Genomic DNA, 26,206 nt, shown 5'->3' on the forward strand with positions numbered 1-26,206 from the left:
CCTCCCTGAGCCTGGATCTGCCTGAGATTTCTTCCTTTTCTTCCCACCATTGCAAGAAGCCTGCTTATGAGCTCATTTGAGTGTTGTGGGATTTCTCCAGAATACTGTTGTCTTCACCTTACAGTATAAACCACCTTGACGTGTCTGTTGTTGTGATTTGGTGCTATACAAATAAACCTGAATGAAATTACACTGAATGTCTTTGGGTGCTGTGAGTGTGTTTGACTGTTTGGCAAAGCCCTCAGCCATGAATAAAAGCACAATGTGAATGTGAGACTGTGTCACTAATGAGAGCTCAACTAGTCACAGATTAATTTACCACCAGAACGTTTAATGTGCTACAGCTACAATATATTTATTGTTGAGGTGTAAGTGGTACCTTTACGGTCTGGTTGTATTTCTGTAATGTTTTGTGCGCTACAGCGTCATAAATGTCCCCTTTGTAAAACACCGTTTTCACTAATAAAAACGATGCTGATGTGTTTGTGCGAAGTAAAGAATTTACACGATAGTACTGCTTGCTGATACGTGTTACATAGCAGTTCATGTACCAGGCAGGCTATAACGTTTGCTGTTGCGTTGTTTTTTATTTGCATTTGTCAGAGTTGTCGTTGTGTAATTCGTGTGCCTCCTTAAACAAATGGCGTGGACACCGGGAGGCTTGTTCACAGCCTTTGCGTGTGATACCGATCCAGCAAAAGCATATTTGAAGCTGAGAAATGTGGTACTTCCTGAAATTTCCCATGGCTTGCGAATGTAGCAGTGGCTGCCAGTAGAAGGAGCTCTTCGGTCTTACCTAATCCAAAAGGCAAAACATACACAAACATGGCGTTATCACGAGCGGGCGAGATGCTGTCCTCTCTTCGCTGTTTGTTGTATTTATTGGTCCTCAGCGTGGCAGGAATAAACTCGTCGACTCTTCGTCTTCATCCTGAGCAGCGTTACATGCTGCCGCAAAACAGAGGATTTTTCACAATAGAAGCAAGTGAGGCTTCACTGCACGGAGATGGAGGTGGCTCCGCGGCTCGAGCGCTGCATCTGCCCGCTCGCAGTGGAATCGAAGGCGGGTCGGTCTCCAGCGTCTACCCGCAGCATCGAAGTCGCCGGAGCGCTGGTAAACCGGCGATGCCAAAGGTGTACGGCCAGGTAATATAACGCATTAACTGCGTGATACCGCTCACTTTGACGCGCACATCGAGCTTCACCTCAGCCTGACCTTACTGGTATGGGTGGCGTAAAGAAATTACGCACTGTTGTTTCCGAAGTAGCATCAATTCCTGCACCTTATGCTTGAAGCAGGCTCCTGTTGTGTGGGGGTCGGTTTACCTGATGCCTTTAAACGTCACACCGGCAGTGTAACATTACAATTCACTAAACGTTCATTCAAATGAATGTAATTGGTCAGCGGCAACCTGTCCGCGACACTTTCGACTGTCGCTGAAGAAACGAGACAAAAGTAAGACACTGCGTATGTTCAACGGAGTTCCCGAAACATCTCCTTTGTCGTGCCAGGGAACGGAAGCGTAACAAGACCAGAAAAGTGAATTAGGCAGAGGGTTTGGTGTCAGTGTAAGGGGACTGGTGCTAACGCTAGGTGCGAAACAAATGTCCGTGTCTTTACCTGCCGTCTCCGGGGGGTGGGCTGAAGTGAAATCACCAAACGTGGATCCCATACAAAGAGCCCACGGAGGCAGACAGAGCAAGAAATTCCAAATTTTAAGTGGAATTATGCGTGGAGCTCTCCACACCCCAGGTCACTGACCTCAGTTTGGCTAAATGTAAAAGCAAATGTTTTCCTGGTGATTTGCACCTTTGGGCCACTTCCACAGCTGCTGCATTGGTTTGTCCACTTATCTGTGTCCTTGCCCCCCTCGCCCATAGTATTCTTTGCTAAGGAGAAGGTGGAGCCCAGTAATGGTTAACTACAGTGCTCTTAAGTGCTATTATAGCATTGGTATTCATTACAATGCATTGTAATAAATATAATGCTATTGCACTCTTTGTTGTCTTGTGGGATTATACAGTTATTGAGCATGCACAGACGACAGCATGATGAAGGTTGTTTAATGAAGCATTACAGCTTCAGTTGTGCTAAGGGAACACAACTGACAGGAAAAAACAGCTCACTTCCACTAAAGAAAAAGGAATTCATCACCGTGGTTCTCTATTTCAAGTATGATGAACTTTGCTGGAAACCTTTTCAAGTCAACTGGCTTTTATTGTCATTTCAACCATGTACAGTGGTACAGTACAGCTTGAGATGATACAGCGTTCCTCCGAGACCGCGGCGCTACATATTACATACAACAGACGAACACAGGACTATGTAAAGTGCAATGTGCAAAAATTGCAAAAAAAACCCAAGACAAGAGCCTGCAATGGAAATGTGCTAAATACTGAGTATTGTGCAAAAAGTAACTTGGTGCCTGAAGGTGTGTGTGTGTGATCCCAGTCACTGAGTGTTCAGGAGTCTGAACACCTGCAGGTAAGAATCTGTAGACTGTCGTCCTGCAGTATGATAGTAAACAGGAAAACTTTGGGTTCAGTTCTGAAAGATGAACAACATAACATCATTGTTTAAAGAAAACTTTTTATTATATTCCATATTTTCACCAACCTGCCACATCATTCTTTGTGAGGGGCAGCCAATCAGAGCAAAGGGAGGGGAAGAGAGCTAAAACACCTTTGGTCAGACAGTGGATCAACTGAGGGGCTCTGCTAAGGCTCACTATAAGATGCATAAGGATCATTTTCCAATGAGGCATACAGATAAATGTAAAAGATCCAGAGAATCAAATGGCTGTAAATTTAGGAAACAAGTCAAGTTACTCTTTTGAAAAAGCAGCAGAAAAAAGTTGGAGTGTGAAAACAAATATTGTTTAGTGTTTAATCAAAATGTATATATTGGTTTTCAAGGAACAGATAAAAGTATCTGTGTCTGTTTAAAAACCCAACGAATGCTTTGTACGAGAGAAGAGAGGCAAATGGACGTGTCCACGAGTTGTCATCGAGCTGCTTTCTCGTGCTGACTGACACTTCTGGGGATGCCTTCAGTCAAAACACAGCTATAGCCTCCAGAGAGTCACATCGGGATCATGTTTTGTCACTGGTGAACGATAAGGCTGGAGGAGGTTGGCTGGTCGAGTGTTTGCTCCTCAGCTCGCTGTCCCCGTTGGCTTGTAGTGGTTTGCCTAAACTTGTTAAGGTCCTCGAGCAGGCATTGTAATTAGAGGTAATGACTGTCTGAGTTGGGTGCAGTGTGCATACTTGATCGTGAATCTGTTCACCTAATCAGCCTCGACTGTTGGAAGATGAGAATATCACAGGTTTGGATGACGGCATTAATGTGAAAGTCAGATGGAGCTGTGGACAATGGCAGCTTTATGTCAAACCAGAGTTCACGGCAGGAAGTTTCAATGTATTTTCTCTGTGTCCGAATGCGGGAAGCTTCCCTCATTGTGTCAGCCATGACCAAGCTAGAATGGTGAAAGCTTGAAAGCTGTGCTATCATTATTTCCCAGTCTTAGTAAGTCTTCATATCTAAGGACCTTCACTGGGCAAAATTCCTACTAAACTTCTAACACAACCCACCTGCTTCAGCGCTCACATGCTCTCTTGAAACAGTGTGTTGTCCTAGAAGTGCAACACTTCAAACAGCTGCAGTTTGTCTGATTTGCTAAAATTGATATTAAATAATTGATAAAAATGCAGAAACACCCAGGAGTTCACGATAGGACTCAAGTTATTAAAAAATAGAAAATGCTAAGATTTTATTAGGCTGCAAATGTGTTCAAGGTATTTTTTTTATTATTCATTGATCTGCAGAGTCTCACTTATTTAGTCTTTAGGTTTCTGTTTTTTCATATTTGATAACCTCGAACTAGAGTGTATTTGGTTTTAAAACCACTTAAGGGACACTTAAACTATGTAGAATTACACTTTTTTTGTCAAAGTTAAAAAAATGTTGCGTAATTCAGCACCTGAGGCGCTGCAGGTTCACACATCTGGATCTGAGCAGTGTTTTCTGTCTGTCTGTGAACAGCATTAGTCATGCCTCTGTTATTATGATCGATCATAACAGCACTACAGCGTTTTACATGGTATAAAAGTGTCGTAAAAAATATCATTATGGTAATATTATGATTTTGCCAAAATTAACTTGATCTAACTTTGAGGTTAAATCAACCAACCCTTCTTTCCACTGATGCTCTGTGGGTTGGGCTTTGGCTCAGCCACTCAAGGACTGTCACTCATTGTCCTGAAGCCATTCTATTCTTCTTCTAGCTGTTTGCTTCAGGTCAGGATTAAAAGTAAAGTTAAAGTAAATAAAACTGTACAAACTGCTGTCAGAGAGTTCCAGAGTCTGGGGGCCAATGTAGCTCTGTCTCTTATAGTTTTCAGCCTCATATGCTGCACAGCCAGCAGGACCCTGATCACATGACATCACGGGTAGGGATGCTAATCGAGAACCGGTTCTTGTAGCGACCCAGTTCTCGGTAGTTCAGTTTCTTTGAATTTTTAGTCTGTTTATCGATTTATCCGTTCCACTTGCACTTCACTATACACTACAAGTGATTTCAGTTCATGTACCCAGTGAAGGAAAATAGTGGGTCAAGAGCACAGGTATGATGACGATGGTGAAGTGCAAACGCTCTGTGCAAGCGTCTGCACAGACAGCATGCTGAGGCTAAGCTAGCCAAGAATCCAGAGTGATGTTAAAGCTGACCCAGCCCTGCAGACTCACCTCCAACTTCAACAGGTACCAAACTGTTTCTACTGGTTTCTAAAGTAGAATCACCGTGGTGATGGCTTTGAAGTCTGTTTGTGCTGGTTTCATTCCTGCTTTGTGCTGTAAACTTTGCATTAATGGCTAAATACTAAATGGCGTTGTTCCCGCTGGTGCAGGGTCCGCTCTTCAGCAAAGGTTTCTCCACTTGGTTCAGTCCAAGGTGTCCTCAGGTGATGCGTTGACGGTCTTAATGTCTTCCTAAATTTTGTCCATCCACTGTTTCTTCGGTCTGCCTTGAGGCCGGCGTCTTTCTGGGTCGGTCCTCATAGTCGTTTTTGCTACAGAGTTCTCATCGCTTTGAATCACGTGTCCATACCACCTCAGGCGGGACTCAAGCATCTTTTCCTTGATTGGGGCTACACCTAGTCACTTCCGTATGTCTTTGTTCGTAACACAGTCCCATCTTGTAATTCCCAGGCTCCATCGAGAATGCGCATCTCCAATGGCGTTTAGGGCCAGTTCATGTGTGGTCAATGCGGGCAACATGCAGAGCCATACAGGGCTACTGGGCAACCACCGTTTTGTAGATTTTTCCCTTGAGTCGATCTGGCACTCTTCTGTCACAAAGGACACCAGTGACTAGAGCAGGGCGATATGACCAATAATATTTATCATGATATACATTTGAAAATTTGTTTCAATTCCTTGGAATCGTTTGCCACTTTTAAAAACGATTCCCTTATCGATTCCAGTCGCCCCGAATAACGTCATCACGTTGAGTAGCGTCTTTTACCCAGTAGGAAACACGGCGCCTGAGCGGCACAAACGCTCAAAAGTTTGGTTACACTTTATGAGAAAGGATGACAACAGGGCAACGTGCAATACTTGCAAAGTAGAGATTTCATCAAAGGGAGGAAACACTACGAACATGCAAAAGCATTTGCTCAAAAAACACGCGATTGCTTTCAACGAATGTCGTGTTTTTGATCCGCTCCGGACTAGCGAAGCTCAACCCAGCAGCAGCGGTAGCGTTTCCACGTCCTCTCCCGTTAATACTGCAGGTAACTAATCAATTAGCATTGCATATTATGTTAGCGCGATTTACCTTATTACAAAACCTGCTATTACTGTGCGTTGCATTTAGATAACCATGATGAGAGAGACAGAGTCTGGCTCAGATGCTGGCAGTTCTCGCTGCAGTCTACCGGTAGCGTCTCCTTTCAGGCCAGGATAGACGAATGTCACCGAGCAGTGTCTAAGTTTGTGGTCAAAGGCTTGCACCCATTTGCCACAGCAGATGCCCCCGATTTCACTTTGGTAAGTGAATGTGTTTAATTGTAGGCAGGACATTACTGGATATTCTTGTGTAATTGCTACAGAATAATTTATGTTAAACTTTGTTATTGCTACAGGAGAATATTTATTTTATTATTTTACATATACTTTTTTTTTCCTGGGGACCCTGTGACACCCCATTGAAGAGCCGTAGGCTGGATCTCTTAAGATCTCACTGTTGGGTTTGTAAGGCCATGTTACTCCTAGATTTCTATCTTGTTCAAAGAGAAGATATAAAACACAGTTCCAAGCTAATCGACTTTAGTGTTCTCCTTTTAAAAAAGAATCAATAAGAGAATCGATAAAGAATCGAATCGTTAAACAGAATCGAAAATGGAATCGGAATCGTGAAAATCTTATCAATACCCATCCCTAGCCGTGATGGTATCCATACAAAGGATAAAGAGGAGGGGTGATAGAGCTGATCCTTGGTGGACTCCGACGTTAACTGGGAAGGGAGGTGATAGTCCAGCGGCGCATCGGACTGAACTGGTGACGTTGTCATAGAGGAGCTGTATCCATTTGACATACACCTAAGGGACACCATGCGATCTTAAGAAGTGCTATATGAGGTCATGGGGTACCCTGTCGAAAGCCTTTTCAAGGTCTAGGAAGGCTGTACCATCTTGTTCTTTTCCCTTTGCTTCTCCAGCAGGAGGCGGGCAGCGTGTATGGCGTCAGTTGTTCCGCATCCCTTTACAAAACCGCATTGGTTGCGGGTGACGTTGACAATTTCCTGAAGACATGCATTGATGACTCTTTCGAATATTTTCATCATGTGACATAGTAGGAGAATAGGACGATAATTTGAGCATTCGGCTACATCCCCTTTGTTCTTCCATATGGGTATGGTAATACTGGTAATACTGGTCGTCCAGGCCTTCGGGACTTCCCCTGTGCTGAAAGTCTTGTTAAACAATTCTGTCAGGATGGCCATTCCCGGTCGCCCGAGAAGCGACCGGGAATGGCCATCCAAAGATAAGGGACCCATCAGATGCTGAAATGGCCAAACTGGTCGGGACTGGTCCAGTGTGATTCGTGTACACTCTGGAGCTGGTTTTCCTTGCAGGTCTCTCTGCATTTATTCTTCTCTGACCAGTTTTGCTGTTGCGTCTGCTTCGGTTGGGATATTGTCTGGTCCAGTTGCTGCTCCAGTAGGAAGATATGTTTCAATAACTGTTGAAATTGGTCTGAAACTGCTAAGAAGGCTTGACCTTCAGTTTGAATTTAATTTTTCTAAGGGACCACAAGATGAACCACGAATGTTGTGGAGGGCAAAACCAATAAGCTGAACTCAATTCTGCTCAATATTAATTTGATCTCTACATAAAGTGTTACTGGTAAGAACAGATGTTACGATTAGGCAATGAAAGGTATATACTATACTAGGGTATAGTAAAATGCCAACGTTTTATCAGCATTTAATCAAAATGAAGCCTTAAAATTTCAATGACTTTTAACTTTAAGAAGCTTTATTGTTAGAGCTGTTCTTTAGTCTGTTTTGGGCTTGAACAAGTACTTTAAAGTCAGCATCACTGTCTGATGTGGAAATTCGAAGCACAGTCGTATCAACAGGAAATGCCAAATCTGCGTAGCGCTCAGAAGCAGAAGACAATGTCATGATCTTGCTTTTCACAAAACTCTTACATTTCGGCTCTCTGTTTATTACTTTGTCCAGGCTGAGCCGTCTAACAGCTGAGGGGTGGCTTCTGTCTCCCAAAGTGTACCAGACTGTGATTAAGTCCTCTGTCCTGATCAAGTGAATTATTATAATTACAACACCAACACCATGGTTAATTTTTAGCACTGACCGACACAGCACCTCCTCATGTATAATACGGTTCAAAAACTCCAATTTTATTTCTCCATTCATTTCAGTCTCTTTATCTTTACGTGGTTGAAAAGTCGAACATTCACCCATCGGTTGTAACACGTGACTGTTTGTCAGGTGTAACCAAGCATGCTGTCATAGTCCCTTTGATTCAGTGCATTTCTGCCATCTCCCTGTAATTTCAAACTCATTGTTATCACATGTGCAAGCTGGGATATGAGTAACTGGGTTTAGTCATGGACTTCACAGGTCTCGTCCAGAGCCAAAAATAAAAAGTCAAAATGATCTGCTTGGCTTTTAAACAAAGCTCCAGATTTCCTGCAACGTCCTCGATCCGTCTTATGGTTTGCCTGGAGAGGGGCAGAGTCTCAAAACACATCTAATATTATCTAATATTACATAATTTTAAGGACTGACATGAGCATGCACTACAACCTGCAATCCACTTCCTGGATGGTTCTGTGCTCAGCTGGATCGTTAGTTTGAATTTCAGGCTGAGAGTAAGGGAAACATCAAACTTACAAACCTCACTGAGGTGCGGTGGGGCTCTCCCACACCCATGTCACAGGTTTTTTGTTTTTTAAACATACACTGAGACGTTGACACAGAGAGGAAATAAAACATGTTGTCATAGATTACTGTCTGGTGGTGTGCACGGCTAGTACATTAGATGATCAGTTGTTGGTGTTCACCTGAGATATTCACCAGTTAAAGTGATTATTCATATTTTCTTAATGTCTGTTGATTGTTATGTATCTGTACGGCAGGATGCAGCAGCCTCTGTCTCAGGAAGTTGTGAAAAAAACTGTGAAGTAAAACAGATGAGAACCACAGTAACCAGTGTTGGTCGGCAGTGCTTTGATGTAGAAAATCAACCTTTCTTTGTAGGCTGCAGCACAGTGCTGGTCCTCATTCAGTGCTGGAAGCTAACCTGCAAAGAAGGCTTCTGCTGCTAGCATTCACACTAGTCACACTCAGCAAACTAATCTGACCAATGAGCCGCCTGCATTTCAGTGTTAGGACTTGCTTAAAATTCTGATTAATGAACACATAAAAATTACACAGACAATTTTAAACCTCATACATTAGACTGGACGTTGGACTTGCAGTGTGTATTTTTGTTACCTAGTGCCACACAATAAGACCAGCCCAGGCATGTCTGAGAGCAGGAGCCATGTTTCAGGCTTCAGTGTAGTAAAAATTGAGCTGCTTCTACAGCCTGTGACAAAGCACCAAACATGCAAGAAAACTCTTACCACTAAAGGGGGAAGCGACAACCGCTGAGCCAAAAAACACACTGCTAAAGACAACCAAGCTAGGAAGGAGGCGATGCTAACAGCTGGTGATGTAAGGCTGAAGAGTAAACCAAACATCGCTGTAGCATTTGCTATTTACACTCTAAATCACAGGCGGAGCAAATGGTGGATGGAAATTACTGATGCAGTTATGTGGTGGTAAAAGCAGCTGGTTAAAAAGCTCGACAACGTCCCAGGTAGAAAATATTTCTCACTTTTATTATGAGGCAACATTGTGCAGGCTCCTGGGGAATTACAAGAAAAAACTACTTTAGTTATTGTAAAACAGGATTTACCAACACTTCCAGGGAAAACACTGCCTAACTTTAGCTTATGCTGTGTCGCTGCTGTTGCTGCCGGCACCTCGTGGCATCAGTGACAGTGGAAACCAAGGATGGATAATGCTGTTTGTTTTGTTAGCACAAATCAATGCTGCTATCTGCAAGCTGCAGTCACTGCAATTTCTTTCTCTAAGTCATCATAAATATAATTATCGCAAATGTCCTTGAAAGTTTTTGATTTTCATTGTGGATTTTAAGGCTACATTTTCCATCTCGAGTTGATTCAGACAGACGTTAAGCTGCTGGATCTCACACAGCACAAAAGGAATGTGCTTTGTCAAGCGATTTGTGGGTATTTTGAGCGTAGACAATTCAAAAACAACAATCGGGGACAATAACCACAGTTTTGATCTTTGAGACTTTGCTCTACACGACTGTTCTGTTTAAGAAGTTGGACAGATGTGCACAGAGAGACCAATAAATATGTCACACAACCGAACTGACGGGGCGCTCACTTTCTCACTTTAGACATCCCGTACATTTCAATGCCCCCACACCGCCCATGTCTTCAAACTGCACTAGTGTGTGACAAAAACGTGCATGGTGCATGTGAGCTGCCCGATCAGCTGGAGTTGGTGTTGCATTTACAGCAGCATCGATCTCTCCACCCTGAAAGCAGTAGACGCGGTCCTCTGAGCAACAGCGCGCCTCTTTACGCTCTGCTCTGATGCTTGTGTGCTGATTCTGGTGCTCAAACCCTCTTTAAAATTCACCACACTGTCTCACTGTGAGCTGTCTGCACGCAGCCCACTGTGTGTGCATCTGCTCCGGTATGAAAACGACTTCATTGGTTTTTATCTGGTCGAGTTTGTAAAGCTGCTGTAAGACGTATCAAGCAGAGCCTTCTCGGTGTGGGCCAACTTGGGCCCATGTCTCAGTAGATCTTTGTAGCATTCATCATTTTCTATCGAGTGGTGGCATACCACACAGTAACAAGGATGTTCAACATTATCATTTGCCTGCCTTTCATTTGCTTTCATGCATTATTTTGGTGTGGAAGTTCTGGAACACCTTGCTTTGTGAGTCTGCAAAGAACTCGGAGGTCTGCAGTCACACTGGGAGGAGAACAGGGGCTCAGTTGTGTCTCGTCCCTGTTGCACTAAACCACCGGCCGGCCTGAGCATGGACACTGGACAGTCAGCTCGAGGTGAGAGTGCAGCGAGACTTCTCTGCCGGCCAGTCCTGCAGAGATGATGTCATTGTTTCAGTCGGGCTTCGTCGACTCTCTTGGCCACGCTGCCACCCCCTAACGCACACACACAGCTGAGCTGAGGAGTGGGGAGGGTGGAGAATGGGCTGAATGCCCGTGCATATCGTTGGTGCAATCCACTCCTTGGTACTACCAGACACTGAGCCGACCGCCTCCATCCTTCCAAAGAAATATGAAAGCACTAGAAGGGTGGGAAGCAAATGTGAGCGTTTAATAGAAATCTTTCATGTTTTTCCTTTCATGGTGGCGAGATACTTGGAGCAGTTAACACTTTGTTTTTGTGTGTGTGATTTCTTAATCCAAATTTTGACTGAAAAAATGAGGTATGTACAAGCACCACAAGAATATCAGTGCCATGCAGACTGCTTTCTGTCATAAAGCCCACTCGCGAGGCCCTGCGGTATTATAATTATATACTTCAGCATCCACTTTATGACAATAACTAACAGAGCGGCGGTCTCGTCCAGCTCCACCATGTTGAAGTGCAGCACTCGACCTGAGTATAGTGGCACAGGATGCTCTCCACTTGTTGTAGCTTCCGGTTAGTGCAGCTCTCGGTCCAGAGCTGCTGTCTCTATCCACGGTTCAAGACTGTGGAGCTGCACTCTGTCTAACAGTGGACGGGAGTCTTCTCCATCAGAGTCTTGATCGTCTGTCCAGGAGAAGCTCAGAATGTTCAGCTGCTGCTGAGCGTTTATGAGGAACAATGTTGATGATATCTTTTGTAGGACGGAAAAAAAAAAGCTGAAGTGAGTAACTGAACCTGATCTCCGTGTGAACTGCTTGTGTCTGATGGTGCTGTTCTGAGTACATTCCAGCTCCTGGAGCTTTTGTCAGGAATGTTGAAGATGGATTTCTTGGTGTAGGGTTGCAGAGTTATGTTCATGTATGAACATGGGTAAAACTGCACAGCGGCGTTCAAACAGGCAAAGGGATCAAGTTGAGCTGTGTCCTGTAGTCAGATGTTGGGTGGTAGAGCGCAGTCTATGCACGTGTCTGCATTTACCCAGGGAGCAGTCTTTACACTGGGTTACCTCTTTGTCTGGATCTTGTTTGATTTGAATGTTAATGTTTCACTCGGTGCTAATCCTGCTCTGCTGCTGTGTGTGTGTCCTGCTCCCAGTGACTCATGCATAAGCCTGGTTTGCTGTATTTCACCTCAGCCTGTATGAGGCTGACACGTCTCATACAAAGCACCAAACACTGCAACAGCATGTGCCACATGAACCATTTCTCCACCTGGATGATGTGATAAATAGACTGGTTTTTATATATAGTACACAATAGGGCAGGGCAATATGGACAAAACTATTTATCCCAATATATATTTGAAAATTTGCGATATAACTGACGCGAGACAAAAACAAAATACTTTATAACTCCACAACTTTATTAGTGCAAAAACCCATCAATTCTTTTTCACTTAAACAAGCAGCTGTTTTTTATGTACATTAAAGCTTTATAAAAATGTAACAGTGCAAATGCAAATTCATTGCTGACAGTTTAACCAAAAGGGATTTCCAACGGAAATGGGCTGACATATCCTGAGCATAACCATGTATAATATCCACTGAAGTTAAAAAGAGGTGCTTTGCAACATTAAACTGCAGTGTGCAGTACGTATTTTTCGGACCATAAGGTGCACGGGATTATAAGGCACATTAAGCGAAACAAAGCAGTCAGATAAATCAAACTTTATTAAACTCATTCTTCTTGCTTCCTCCACTTCTGTACCATTGATTCATTAATGTTGAATTCTATCACAGCTGCTCTATTCCCATGTTGTTGCAGTATATTAATGACTAACCTCGTATTGTGGATGGATTATCTCAGTTGTTCTCCTGACTGAAGTTTGGTCCGTTTACAGCATCCTGCCATGCGATTGCATTTGTCTCTAACCATGAAGAACCTTCACGTTAACTTTTATAAGTGGAAAAGTGTTAGTGTTCGTCCTCCAGATTCACTGTTTATGTTATGCTAACATAGCTGTGTCGCTAGCGATCACGTAGCACATCATTATATACCAGCTAGCCCAACTTCAGTAACCCTACAAACGTCACTGCTGTTTAGTTTCCTGTCTTCATTTATGTTGGAAGTGATAGCAGAGCTGTACGTTTGATTTTTTTCAGAAATCTCTCAGTCAGAACATGCTATATCATGCTTAGGTAACTAGCGAAACTAGCGAGCTAACTTCCAGTAACTTCCTGCTAACTTCTAACTCCGTGAAATGTAATAAATTCTGTTTTCATGGATGCCTGGATGTTAAAATTAATTGTTACACCTGGTAAAGCAGCAAAGCTGATGATTTTATTAAAGATGAAAGAATTTAGACAGATTTTAACTCTCAGTGATGCTGCAGTGTTCGTTTGACTTTGGGACTTGAAGCAGACGGAGTTTTGGACCCAGATTACTCCCAGATTTACGAGCATCTTAGTCCGACAAATAATAATAATGATAATAAAAATATTGGATTGCATTTATATAGCGCTTTTCGGGACCCCTCAAAGTGCTTTACAATACCACTATTCATTCACTCTCAAATTCACACACTGGTGAAGGCAGCTACAGTTGTAGCCACAGCTGCCCTGGGGCGCACTGACATACAATACAGCAATAACAACGGCCGCTTGCATGTTCTACAAAAAAAATGTGCTTTGTTGTGTATCTGACGGACAAACACCAAACCAGTTCCACATCACTGAAGTTGCAGCGTTTTTACAAACCAGTTCTGGTTCATTTCTTTCACTCAACGATCCGCCTTTCTTATTCTCTGTTGCCGCCATGCTTTTTGGCCATGTGCGTATGAAAACAAAGGCACTGCACATGCGCGTTTTACTCATATTCTGTTGCGATATTTTATTTTCTTATTGTTGCCTAACATTGTATTGGTATTACAATGAATGATATGATATGGCCCAGCCCTACCGTGGAGCAATGACAGGAGGAGACTGGCCTAAAGGACAAAGTACATTTTTCCATCTTGCTGGCTGTGTGTGTTGTGTATGATGAAATGGCAGCAGGAGTGTGCTATGAAAGTCGGTGTGATGCTCGGGGCAATGTTCTGCTGCGTTCATGTGAACGTTCGACATGTAACCGGGAGTCGTAGTAAGTGTACTCCCTGATGGCCTCATTCAGCGGCGTGATGTGTGGCACACTGAACCAGGCCTCCTAATTCCCAGATTTCAGTGTGTTTAAGCACATTGAAAAACAGCTGCTGACACAAGTTTCAGTAACAGTGGCACATTTTTCTGTCTGCTGCCAGTACAGGTGTGTCAGGATACAGTGCTGCTTGTTTCCCTGCACTAACGACAGCACTCTGAAGCAGGCGGTCTGTTGAACCACTGTTTATGTATATATGTGTGGATAATGTAAAGAATGAATTTCAGCAGCAGCTGCAGTAAATCCAGGTTGTTCAGAGTATTGTGGAATATGAGGAAAACAAAGTTGGAGCCTTATGGGTGTCTGTGAGTGTTGTCACTTGAGTTGGATGATTTTGGGGCCTTATTTTAAAAAGTGACTGAGCTCAACAGACCTCTGGAGCGTGCTCATCATCTCTGCTAACCCACCCAAATCCTTGACATAACTGTGTGCAGGCAAATTGAATTGTTGGTAATGTAGGCATGAGTAAGAAGTGGTTCTGGAATAAATGAAGATGCATCTGGTTCTGCTTATTAAACACAGCTCTGGTAATAGTAGCGCAGTCTGATTCAAACGCTGGTTTGCGGTGTGAGTAAAGCGTTGCAGTGCTGATGTTAACCTGGTGCTTCATGCTGCAGGGTGAGTGACGGAGCCGCTCCGGTCTGTTAGCTCTCAGGGTTTCACCTTGGAGCGCTGGAGCTTGATGAGCAGCGAGAGCTCCTTCCCTTCTGCACGTTACGATGATTTGGTTTGCTGGTTTTACTGGATCCTGTTTCACAGAATGTGGAGGGTTAAATATGGAAAGCATCACGCATTGTCTGCGAAACACTGAGACGAGGAGCGCTGCAGTACAGTTCCCCTGATGGCTGCTTGCGACGCCCTCTCCTCTTCATCCCACAAAAAGTGGCCACATAACTGTCAGAAAGATTGATGGACGTGAGCATTTAAGGAGCTCCACGCTTCAGGACCGTGTTGCAATGAGGAAGAAAAAGCAGGACAGGCAGTGAGTCGTGACATTTCACTGACCTTAGGGCGGCTTCATCAGTGTCCTAAATAACAACACAAAGATGGGATGTCTCTCTTCTGCTGTTACTAAGCTACAGCTTGCCCCCTTGTCAAAACTCTGAAGCAGTGCTGACGGTGTTTTTGTTTCCTGGACAGATACGAACTGGAACTGAGCAGGAGACTTACCATCAGCTGTTTCTGCACAATGTTCTGTAGGACAACAACATGACACAGACTATTCCTATGAAATATTACTGCTTTCTTTAAAAGGACAAAATCCTACAATTAAAAAAAATGTTAAAACTTAAGTCCACGGTAACCATGGTAACAGCAAGTGCTATTGAGTATGACAAACATCCAGTGAAGCTGTGGCGGTGGGTGGGGTAAAAGGTGGGTACTGAATAGGGCTGGGCCATATTATACCGTTCACGGTAATACCGGTATAATGTTAGGCAACGATAGGAAAATGAAATATCGCGATAGAATGGGAGTAAAACGCGCATGCGCAGTGCCTTTGTTTTCATACGCACATGGCCGATTGTTGAGTGAAACAGATGAACCAGAATTGGTTTGTAAAAATGGTGCAACTTCGGTGATGTGGAACTGGTTTGGTGTTTGTCCGTCAGATACACAACAAAGCACATTTTTTTGCAGAACATGCAAGCGGCCGTTGTTATTGTCATATTTGTCGGACTAAGATGCTCTTAAATCTGGGAGTAATCTGGGTCCTAAACTCCGTATACTTCAGGTCAAACAACACTGCAGCATCACTGAGAGTTAAAAACTGTCTAAATTCTTTCATCTTTAATAAAACGATCAGCATTGCTGCTTTACCAGGTGTAACTATAAAATTTAACTTCCAGGCATCCATGAAAACAAAAGTTATTACATTTAACGGAGTTAGAAGTTAGCAGGAAGCTAGCGGAAGTTAGCTCGCTAGTTTTGCTAGTTACCTAAGCATGATATAGCATGTTCTGACTGAGAGATTTCTGAAAAAAATCAAACGTACAGCTCTGCTATCACTTCCAACATAAATGAAGACAGGAAACTAAACAGCAGCGACGTTTGTAGGGTTACTGAAGTTGGGCTAGCTGGTATATAATGATGTGCTACGTGATCGCTAGCGACACAGCTATGTTAGCATAACATAAACAGTGAAGCTGGAGGACGAACACTAACACTTTTCCACTTATAAAAGTTAACGTGAAGGTTCCTCATGGTTAGAGACAAATGCAATCGCATGGCAGGATGCTGTAAACGGACCAAACTTCAGTCAGGAGAACAACTGAGATAATCCATCCACAATACGAGGTTAGTCATTAATATACTGCAACAACATGGGAATAGAGCAGCTGCAGAGAATTCAACATTAATGAATCAATGGTACAGAAGTGGAGGAAGCAAGAAGAATGAGTTTAATAAAGTTTGATTTATCTGACTGCTTTGTTTCGCTTAATGTGCCTTATAATCCCGTGCACCTTATGGTCCGAAAAATGCGTACTGCACACTGCAGTTTGCAAAGCACCTCTTTTTAACTTCAGTGGATATTATACATGGTTATGCTCAGGATATGTCAGCCCATTTCTACTGGAAATGCCTTTTGGTTAAACTTTCAGCAAGGAATTTGCATTTGCACTGTTACATTTTTATAAAGCTTTAATGTACATAAAAACCAGCTTCTTGTTTAAGTGAAAATAAATGGAAGGTTGTCTTTTTGCGCTAGTAATGTTGTGGAGTTGTATTTTGTCTCGCATCAATTATATCGTCGGTTATATCGTTATCGCAAATTTTCAAATATATATCGTGATAAATTTTTTTGGCCATATCGCCCTGCTCTAGTACTGAATATAAATCCTCTTCATTAGTGTTGCAGAAAGCTGGGGGAGTAAATCTGTGCGCCCCCACAGTCAGCAGAGCTACAGAGTGACCTGCAACAGTTATGACGACTCTTACCGCTAACCCCGAAAACTGACATGGGTCAGATTAAAAGCCAGGCTTTTATTTTGTGTAACCGTGGGAAACGGAGCTGCCCAATTAGCAATGTTCTTGTTGTGTAAAAAGTGCTTAAGTGTCAGCACTGAAGCCATAAGAGTTTTTAAAGCTTGCATGAAGTTCTCTCGAGACTGCAGCCCGCTCACCTGTAATCAGCCGGCTGGCAGCTCCACAACATTTTTGTAGCCTGGTGTAAATTGTTGGACTTCCTGTCGCAGAGTCAGATCAACGGGGATCTCCACCGTCTCAGCTGGAGGTAAACAATGCGGCTGTACATGCGGTGAAATGGCAGTGGGGGGCTCTGCGGAGGGATCGGCGTGTCTTAAAAAGCACTATAAAACATTTTACTGTGAGTTTCTGGGAACCCTCAAATATGCCTGTTGAAACCCTGATCTATCAGCAACAGGAAGCATGCGTGACGGGTCGTGTTACGGTCAGCTGAGCCTGAACCACAAAGCCTGAGCTCTGCAGGGGTTCACCACCACTTCATGGAGCTTGGAACAAATATGCTGTGTTGCTGGGAGTTAGGGCTGCCACAATTAGTCGACTCGTCACGATTACGTCGACTATCAAAATCGTCGACGACTGATTTAATAGTCGACGCATCGTTTGAAGCTTTGTAAGATCACAAAGGACGCAGGAATGAGTAGCAGGATTTAAGAGTGTAATAACGGACTGAAACAGAAGATGGCAGCACTGCATGTACAAGGATGCCAGCTGCCGTTAAACCCCGAAGAAGAAGAAGAAGAAGCTCTGTCCCAGAATTCATAGCGCGGCCCAGTTCAGTTTCCAACAATGGTGGCAGCTAGTTAGTTTTAATATTACTCTTATTATTCTTTCTGGGTCACAAAATAAACGTTTAACATATTTTCTTTTCTTTTTTTTTTTTTTTTTTTTTTTTTTTCGTTTAACATATTTTCAGGGCGAGGCTCACTAGAGCCGTGAAAACACCGGACTCCCGGCAAATCGTTTTCAAACCCACCGCCGTCTTTCGCTACTCAGGTTAAACATACATAAGTCACTTAGATAACTTAAAAATGTTGTTGTTTGGCTTTTTGTAGTATTTTATTTGTTGCTGAGTAAATCGGTTTGTCTGAGATTAAAGTTATAGTTTTTACACAGCTGAATAAACGTCAAGCAGACAGCTGATTATCAGAAGTGTGAGATGCTCCAGAATTTACTCCGATGTCCTGTTATATTTTAGATAGCAAGGAGTTTATTAAACTTCACCGAAACAATCTGCAAATTTCATTAAAATTCAATAAACTATCATCTTGTCTTTACTTTTAGTTAGCACATACCTTAAACACTTCAAGCTGTAAGCTAATGATAGTTATATAGGAGCAGATGCTGCTGGTGCAATAAGCTGTACGTCCAATGGATGATGATCTGATTAGTCGACTATCAAAATATTAGGGGTGCAACGATACTCGTATCGATATTGAACCGTTCGATACAGTGCTTTCGGTTCGGTACGCATATGTATCGAACAATACAAAATTTTAAATTTATTTTATCAACTTTCCTTCTGACGATGCTGTCTGTGTTGAGCGCTCAGTGGATCTGCACTCGACAGTGCACCCTAGGCGGAGTAGTCGAACTCAGATTCACTGAGCGCAGGGCAAGCTAGCGAGACAGAACTTAGGCTCGTTGCAACATGGCAAATTGACCCTCCCCCACCCTCATTCAGATCTGGCATTTGGAATTATTTTGGTTTTCATGTGACGTATGACCCTGAAGGTAAGCGCGTCATGGACTAAAGTAAAACAGTATGTTGGATGTGCCACGCAATGCTCAATTACATGGGTGGGAGCTAGTGTGTTAGCGCAGTTAGCTCGTTAACGTGTTGGCTGTCTAGCCCCATGCACGGGGCGATCAGGGGTAGCTCGTTAACGCAGATTTGCCGTGTTGTGGCGTTAACGTCATTTCAACGAGATTAACCTGAAAGCACTAGTGGGAACACAACGAATATGACTGCACATTTACTCCAACAGCATCCTCGTGCAAAGACAAGTGGAAGCAGACAAAAACAACAAGCATGCATGCTACAAACTTTACCCGAGTCATTTAGACAGCCGTTAGCACAGGATTCTCCTTATGGGCACCTGATATGTTTAATATGCTGCTGAGAATATAGCCCAGAAGAAGTGGATAGTATAGCTTTTATTTTGAAAGAGACATTTCTCTGTAATAAACTCTCTTTTCCAAAGATGAGGGATTCCTCCATCAGATACAGGGCTCGCAAAATTTTTCCAGTCGGGCTACCAAAATCTATCTCTTCCCTGCCTGTCGGGCTATCGCAGGAAGGAAAAATATATGTCAATGCTTTTGCATTCTTTCGGAAATGTAGCTGGGTAATTATGTCATTGGCATCGGTGAGCCACTGTCAATATGTGACATATTGAAGTCGCGTTTGAATTTGCGCTTGTTTTTTGCTTTCACTTTGCAATCGCGCGAACTGTGTATAGAGAGCGACAGCACTGATCTGTGAGTGATGATAATTTGTGCACCAATTCCTCTGACATCGTCTTATTAATCGTTAGCTTACTATGCAAACATGACAAGTGAAATCTCCCGCAGCTTAAACATGTGAGAGGTTGATCGTGCAGAGAATCGCTGAGCTTATGTGAGTCCGTGTGTAAAAGCAGCAGGATTTATATTTCAGTTCTGCTGAGCCAAATAAGACAGGTCAGGGTGAAGAAGTGACAGCCAAAGAAAAGCTTACCACAAAATGCAAAAGTTATGACAAATCAGACTATAAGGCAAAAAGAAAGTGCAGCTTTATGGTTTCATGGACAAAAGAATTTCTGTGGCTGCAATATGACGAGCTAAATAACCAGGGCTGCACATAAGTGGTCCGCAGGTGCGTATTCGCTGTCAAAATAAAAAACGTGCACAAGATAAGAAGTTGCAACGCGTGTTTGCGTACAAAAGATTTTCTGGAGGAGGACAGACATTTGTTTAGAACTCTTAAAGATGTCGAAGAAGCTCCTTTAAGCAATTACTGTGAGGTTCCTCCACCTCCAAAGAAATGTCAGGAGTCCGAACCACAAAAGAAGCACGTATTCTCGGAAAAGTAGTTGCAGGAGGTGAGCTGGCTTCAAACAAATGATGAACGCACAGAGATGTGGTGTGGAATGTGCCGTGAAAATTTAATAAATGACAAATTAAAAAGGCATGAACATTTTTTTTTGTATCGAAAAAATATCGAACCGTGACACCAAAGTATCGAACCGAACCGAACCGTGAATTTTGTGTATCGTTGCACCCCTACAAAATAATCGTTTGTGGTGTATACGGTACACATGTTGTTGTCGTTGTGGTGCGTGCGACATGTGCAGTGGAGCTGCACAGCAGTAATCACCCATGGCGGGACCACCCGTACTGCTGAAGGTCTTCCTGCAATTTGCTGCAACCTGACAGACAATATTTATCTCTGGACTCATCGCTGCTCTCTGGATTCATGTGTCCGTCCCGAGAGCCCCTTCACCCCCTCACAGGGACCAGCGATGCCAAAAATACAGAGATTTATCGCTGCAACACCTCGGCTCCAGACACGGCCCAGACTTTTACCTGAGGGAGGCACGCTGAAGAAGACGGAGAGGAGGAGGAGATGACTAAAGCGGGTCTCAGTGAAGTTGACTGTGCCGCAGCGCCTCATAGTTGTCCCTTTGTTGGACCTTACATCAGGAAAAGGTTACATTTGTGTCTTGCTGGTGACAGACAGTCTAGCTCTCCAGGACATCTGTTCTGCTGTTTTCTGGTTAAATTATGCTAAAGAACAAATCTATCCTCGTACATCCTGCCTTTCGAGGCCGCCCCCTTAACTGCACAGCGAGCCTTGTTGCTGCAGCACTCTATAGATTTTTTAGACCGCTGTAGGTGGAGATATTAGCATCGCTGCGTTTGGCAGAATGCCGTCCAACACTGGCACAAACGTGCGAATATTAACAGCACGTGAGGCGTGGCAGTGCGGGCTGCACTGCCAGCAGTCGCTCTTTACTGCTGAAAAGTCTCAGGCTGAATATCTCATTAGGCCCGAGTCCTTTGTGCAGTCATAATTTTACCTTTTTGGCATCGTCGTCCTCACCGTTGTTACGGCGGTGGCAGCAGACTGGGTGGAGGGTTGTGTCTGATCACAGCTGACAGCGATACTTGTTGTTTGCTCCTCACTGAGAACTGCTAGAAAAATGCAGGGAAAGGCCTTTGAAGCAAAAAGGAGCCCTTCAGGCAGCCGGGCCCTTCTTAACATCATCAATAAAAGATGAGAAGAGGAAAGCAGAGAGAGCCAGCGACAAAGAAAGAGATGAAATCGCCTGTTTTTTTTATCATTGATCCAGGCGCCACGTGAGGTGCACCGAAGGAGATGGAGTTTGTGTTAAAGCAAGTTATTGGTCGGTCCTGTGCAGACGCACTGCTGGAGCACGATCAGCCAGATGTTTACGGAGTAAAAGAAAAGCGTGCTTTGCTCTGTGCTGCAGCTCCGTCCTCTGTGCCACGCTGCCGCAACGTCTTCCAAGAAACCGTTCAGACACGCCGTCTCGCTGGGTGTCCTTTCAGCACCACGAACAGGCCCTCTGCACTTGATTTTAAACGTGCTTCCACATACACCGTCCTGCTGTCCACAGATTGTGATGGATGGTTGTGCTCAAGCCCAAAGCGCCTTACTTTGAGATCCACGGACAGAGAGGATGAAAAATCACGAGTAGCTTCACTGTCCTGACACTGACTCGCAGAGCAGAACTTCAGGCGTGTCCTGAAGGTTGTGACGTGCACCTCTGGACTGACTGTCCTTAGGACGGTGGTCCTGCACCTGTGTGACCACAGACAAAAACTTTGTCCCTTCTTCAAACACGGTGGCAGCAGACACGACGACAGACCGTCGTCCTGCTACGAGGTTATTAAAAGAAACAATTGCAAAAACCTCCCAAAACACCCAGTGGAAGCTAGATTGGTTAAACTGGTGGAATCTGAATCTGCTTTGTGGTTGCGTGTTGCTCCGGGGCGGGGCTTCCCCCCTGTTGCTTCTCTTGTGTCCTTTTCATCTGCAGCTGCAGTTTGCTCTGCTGTCAGTTGAACAGCAGAACAGCTGGTGTGCTGATGATGACTGCTAGAGATGCAGATCAATGTCAGGAGTGGCCAAAATACATTTTTGGAAACTGACTCTTTGTTAAATACAAATAAATACATATAAACAAACGGAGACTATCAGCCCGGTGACTCCCGTTAAATGACACATGGGCCAGTTTTTCCCATGAAATATTGACTTGTGCTACTTTGATGTTGTTGCTAAATAAATCATTCAGATTGTGCACAGCGTATCTGGATTCACAGATTAAATGTGATTTGTCTCATTTTTGGAAATGTTCTGACAGACGCGGGCTCAACAGCCTGGGGTTATCTCAGGTCACGGCCTGGTTTGTTTGAATTCCTTACCGAGTTGTCATAAAACTGGGAAGCGGCTTCAGATCTGTGAGCTCCGTTGATCCTTATCTTTTTGCATCGTTTGACAGTCCGGCCGCCGAAGACAGAAAGTTGGTGTGAGGAGTCAGAGACGTGAGTTTGTGCCTGGCTTTGATTCAGCGCCTCAGATTCAAACCATATGCTGGCCTGCAGAAATGTCTGCATCCATCTTTGTGACTGTCAGCAGATCAGGATACTGTGTTAAACTCATCCGTCTCCTCGAGTGTCACGTGTCCACAGGGATAAAAACAATGGTGTTCTCACCAGCCTGTGCAAATGGGTACCCTAAAGTAAGACTACAGCTTTCCCGAGCCTTTATGGGGCCTTAAGCATTTTTTTTGTTTCTAATATTCAAAGAAATTTTAATATCAGACAAAGAGAACTTCAGTAAATTTTTAAATGATTATTTTACTTATTAAAGAGAAAAAGCCTCCAAACCGACCTTCAGTACCGTCACAGCTCTGTGTCCGTGTCATCGCTGGATATTTCAGCCCATTTAAATTTCAGATTGGAAAGGTTTCCTTGCACCTTATGTTCACTTTTTTTTCTGCAGGCCAACCTGAATGACTCTCACAACCAGATGGTCGTCCACTGGGCAGGAGAGAAGAGTAATGTCATTGTAGCCTTGGCTCGAGACAGTGCAGGAACCACTGGGTCCAAAACCAGCTCGGTGAGTACGCCTGAAAACATCCATGCATGTAACATGTAGGGTAGGAAACCTGGGAATACTAAAACCAGAAGGCCCAGGATTATTTCCAGTAGGCTCATACAGTGTTCAGGTTAGTCTCAGGCCTGGTTTTCCAGTTAAATCCCAGTCTGTAAACTGTCTGTGTAAATTAGCAGCGTAGCAGAAGGTTTGTGTTCACACTTGTTTAACATGTTTCTCATGATGGTACAAGTGTTGAGCTACACATTAATCGGTCCCATCTGCTACCTCAACACACACACACACACACACACACACACACACACACACACACACACACACACACACACACACACACACACAGAAAAGAAACTGAAAGCCTCAAACACAGCCATTAAACAGCACGCCGCTTCTGTTTCCACTTCCTGGGATGACTGAGCACTTTCAGACGGAGAGCTGAGGGGAATACTGCTTTTCCTTCGATTGGGAAGTTTGTTTTGTCTCATTATGGGATGGATGTTGTTCTGTATTCCTCAGAAAGATTTATCTCATCATGCCAGTCCTTAACAGTGACCATGTTGGGCAGAACCATCAACCTTAAATAGCTGGTTGGAATAACGACCGATGCAGTTATTACTCAAACACCTTCATGCTGACCTGCAGTCTAAGCTAGCTAAACTGCTGATAGACAGTTAGGACCTCAGCATTGAATATTTCCTCCACGCTCACTACTTACCAAGCACAGCTGTGTGAGGGTAATGGCCACTGACCAGACATTACTGTGGTTACAAGTATTTGTGTCCGTGTGCTGTCAGAGCCAGAGCGAAATATAAATAATAGTTTTAAAAAATAGTCTCAAAAGGATTTTTTCCCCAGTGATTGCAAAGTGTCTAAAGCCAAAATTGTAAATACTGGTAGCACAGCTTTATAGATTATTGGCTGTTATTTATTAAAAATGTGTTTACAGTTTTTTACAGCCACTAGGACACATTTCTCAATACTTAGGTCACTTTTGCAAAACACTTCACACAATCCTCCTAACTGACCGTCAGCTTGGAGTTAGGGCAGTTTATTTCACATTCAAAATGCACTACAACTACCAAAACACTTCATTCAGGTCTCAAATAAACTCATTCTTCCAGAACACTAGCAAAGGTTGACAGCCGACAAACACACTTTGTCACCCACAAAACAATGACCTAAAAAACACTAACAACATGTAGCATTACACAGTGTTTTCTTGTGTAAAACAAGGACACATCTCTGTTTATAATTTCAATATATGTTACTGGAATGAATCAGACATCATGCAGAATTCGTTAATATTTGTTTATGTATTTTTATTTTTTTGCACTAAGTAATCCCAAAATACAAGAATTTGTATACACACCATCCACTGATACACATACAATAGTAATGCTAATCTACTCGGTCTCCTCCATTTGGCCACAGGTTCTCATCCACATCTTATGTCATCTAGGGCAACACACCTAGGAAAGAATCTTCTGGCTGCCAGAATTGAAGGAGTTGAACAATTGAGGGAGTAACACCTGTGTAGATGTTCATCTACAATGAGAATCAGCTGTGGCTGGTTAAACTGCATTTTTAGATTTAAAATATGTTTCAATAAAATATTGCTGTTGGATTTTGCTGTCTTTTCAAGTTTTGCATTGTGTTATTGTTTTGGCCATAAGTTTAACAGTTTTGAAAACAGTATGTAAGCACATGCAAAATGTCCTGTACATACAAAGATTTTTGGCAGTTGTTGTGTCTGAGTGAGAAGATAATTCATGAAATTTGAGAGATGTAGTCATTGGATGCATTTTGTGACAAAACAATGATAACTGGTCCTCAGTTTAGCCCACATAGACTTCTGTTGTGCTCACTGTGTGAGGAGTTTTGCAAACGTGACCTAAGTATTGAGACATGTGTCCTAGTGTCTGTAAAAAACTGTAATTTCCATTATTCTCTGAAATTGCTCGAAATGCATACGTGAGGTCGTGTTTTGAATTCAGCTTGTTTTTATGTCACTGCAGTTCCACTTGTGTTCTGGTGAAAGTGAAAGGAAACACACACAATCCAAATAAACGTCTTTTTGTTGAAATCCAGAAAAGCTGACTCTCACAAATACACAGTCTGGTTTCTGAAGACGCTGAAATGATTCAGGCTTCAAAGTCACTGTCAGAGTTAATAAAGATAAACCGATGAACTGCAAAGCTCTCTTATTTCAGTAGATATTATGTTAGGAGCGTTAGCGTGTGTGCACAGGCAGCATGGAGGCAACCAGACTGTTAAAAGACAGATTCTGTCATCTCTCCATCAACTCAGGGATTTAATATGGTAGTGTTACATATGGGACATGGGACCTTTGACCTCTTGCTGTGGCCAAACACAAGCTCACGTTGTGGTTACAGCGGAGGCGTTGGTCCCCTCATCTTTCATGAATTCAAGTTTAGTTGCGTGTGACTGAAGGTCGTACATCAGTTTAACACGTTTGCTTTGAAGTGTCTGGGGCATGTGTGCAAAGTGCAGACAGAGTTTCGCACCTTTAGACTTCCTTTCACATGTATGCTGAGTTTTCTACAAGGAGATGCTACGAGTCTGCATTCAGTTCGTCTTCGTCACACGTCACCATTTACAAACACTGAAAGGCTCTGCAGCCAACCAGTCACACTTGTCCTTTATAGATGCCACAGAGTTTTTATTTGGGGCATAAAGCCTTAAATGAAAATGAACATTTTTTTAATTATGGCCTATCTCACACACCGACAAGCACAGGGTGTTGTGTTTAAGGACATGTGGTAGATATTTTCTTATTTTTGGTTTTCTTGTTTCTCTGAAAAAGGCTGACATCCATGCCACAGTTAGTTTGCTTTTACCATCTTTCACCATCGAAGTGTCTATAAAGTAACATCTTTTTGTAGGTATTCAGTAGGGGTGCAACGATACACAAAATTCACGGTTCGGTTCGATACTTTGGTGTCACGGTTCGATATTTTTTCGATACAAAAAAAAATGTTCATGCCTTTTTAATTTGTCATTTATTAAAATTGTAAATATATATTTTAACTCAAAAGTACAGTTTTTAAATTTAACCCTAACCCTTGTGCGTGTTTTTTATTTTGACAGCGAATGCGCACCTGCGGACCACTTATGTGCAGCCCTGGTTATTTAGCTCGTCATATTGCAGCCACAGAAATTCTTTTGTCCATGAAACCATA

At 43.2% G+C, this 26,206-nt stretch overlaps 1 protein-coding gene across 2 annotated transcripts in view; it reads left to right on the top strand.

The window, feature by feature from the left end:
* The first annotated feature begins 367 nt into the window (after positions 1-367).
* sorl1 (sortilin-related receptor, L(DLR class) A repeats containing) overlaps positions 368-26,206 on the top strand; it is a 90,242-nt gene continuing 64,403 nt past the window's right edge. For both annotated transcript variants that reach the window (XM_026193589.1, XM_026193590.1), the window contains exons 1-2: positions 368-1,146; positions 22,893-23,009. In XM_026193589.1, coding sequence (XP_026049374.1) covers positions 826-1,146; positions 22,893-23,009 — 438 coding nt within the window. In that variant the 5' untranslated portion in view covers positions 368-825. The remainder of the gene's footprint in view (positions 1,147-22,892; positions 23,010-26,206) is intronic.

This window comes from Astatotilapia calliptera, chromosome 14 (genome assembly GCF_900246225.1).
Source record: "Astatotilapia calliptera chromosome 14, fAstCal1.2, whole genome shotgun sequence".
Classification (NCBI taxonomy): domain Eukaryota; kingdom Metazoa; phylum Chordata; class Actinopteri; order Cichliformes; family Cichlidae; genus Astatotilapia; species Astatotilapia calliptera.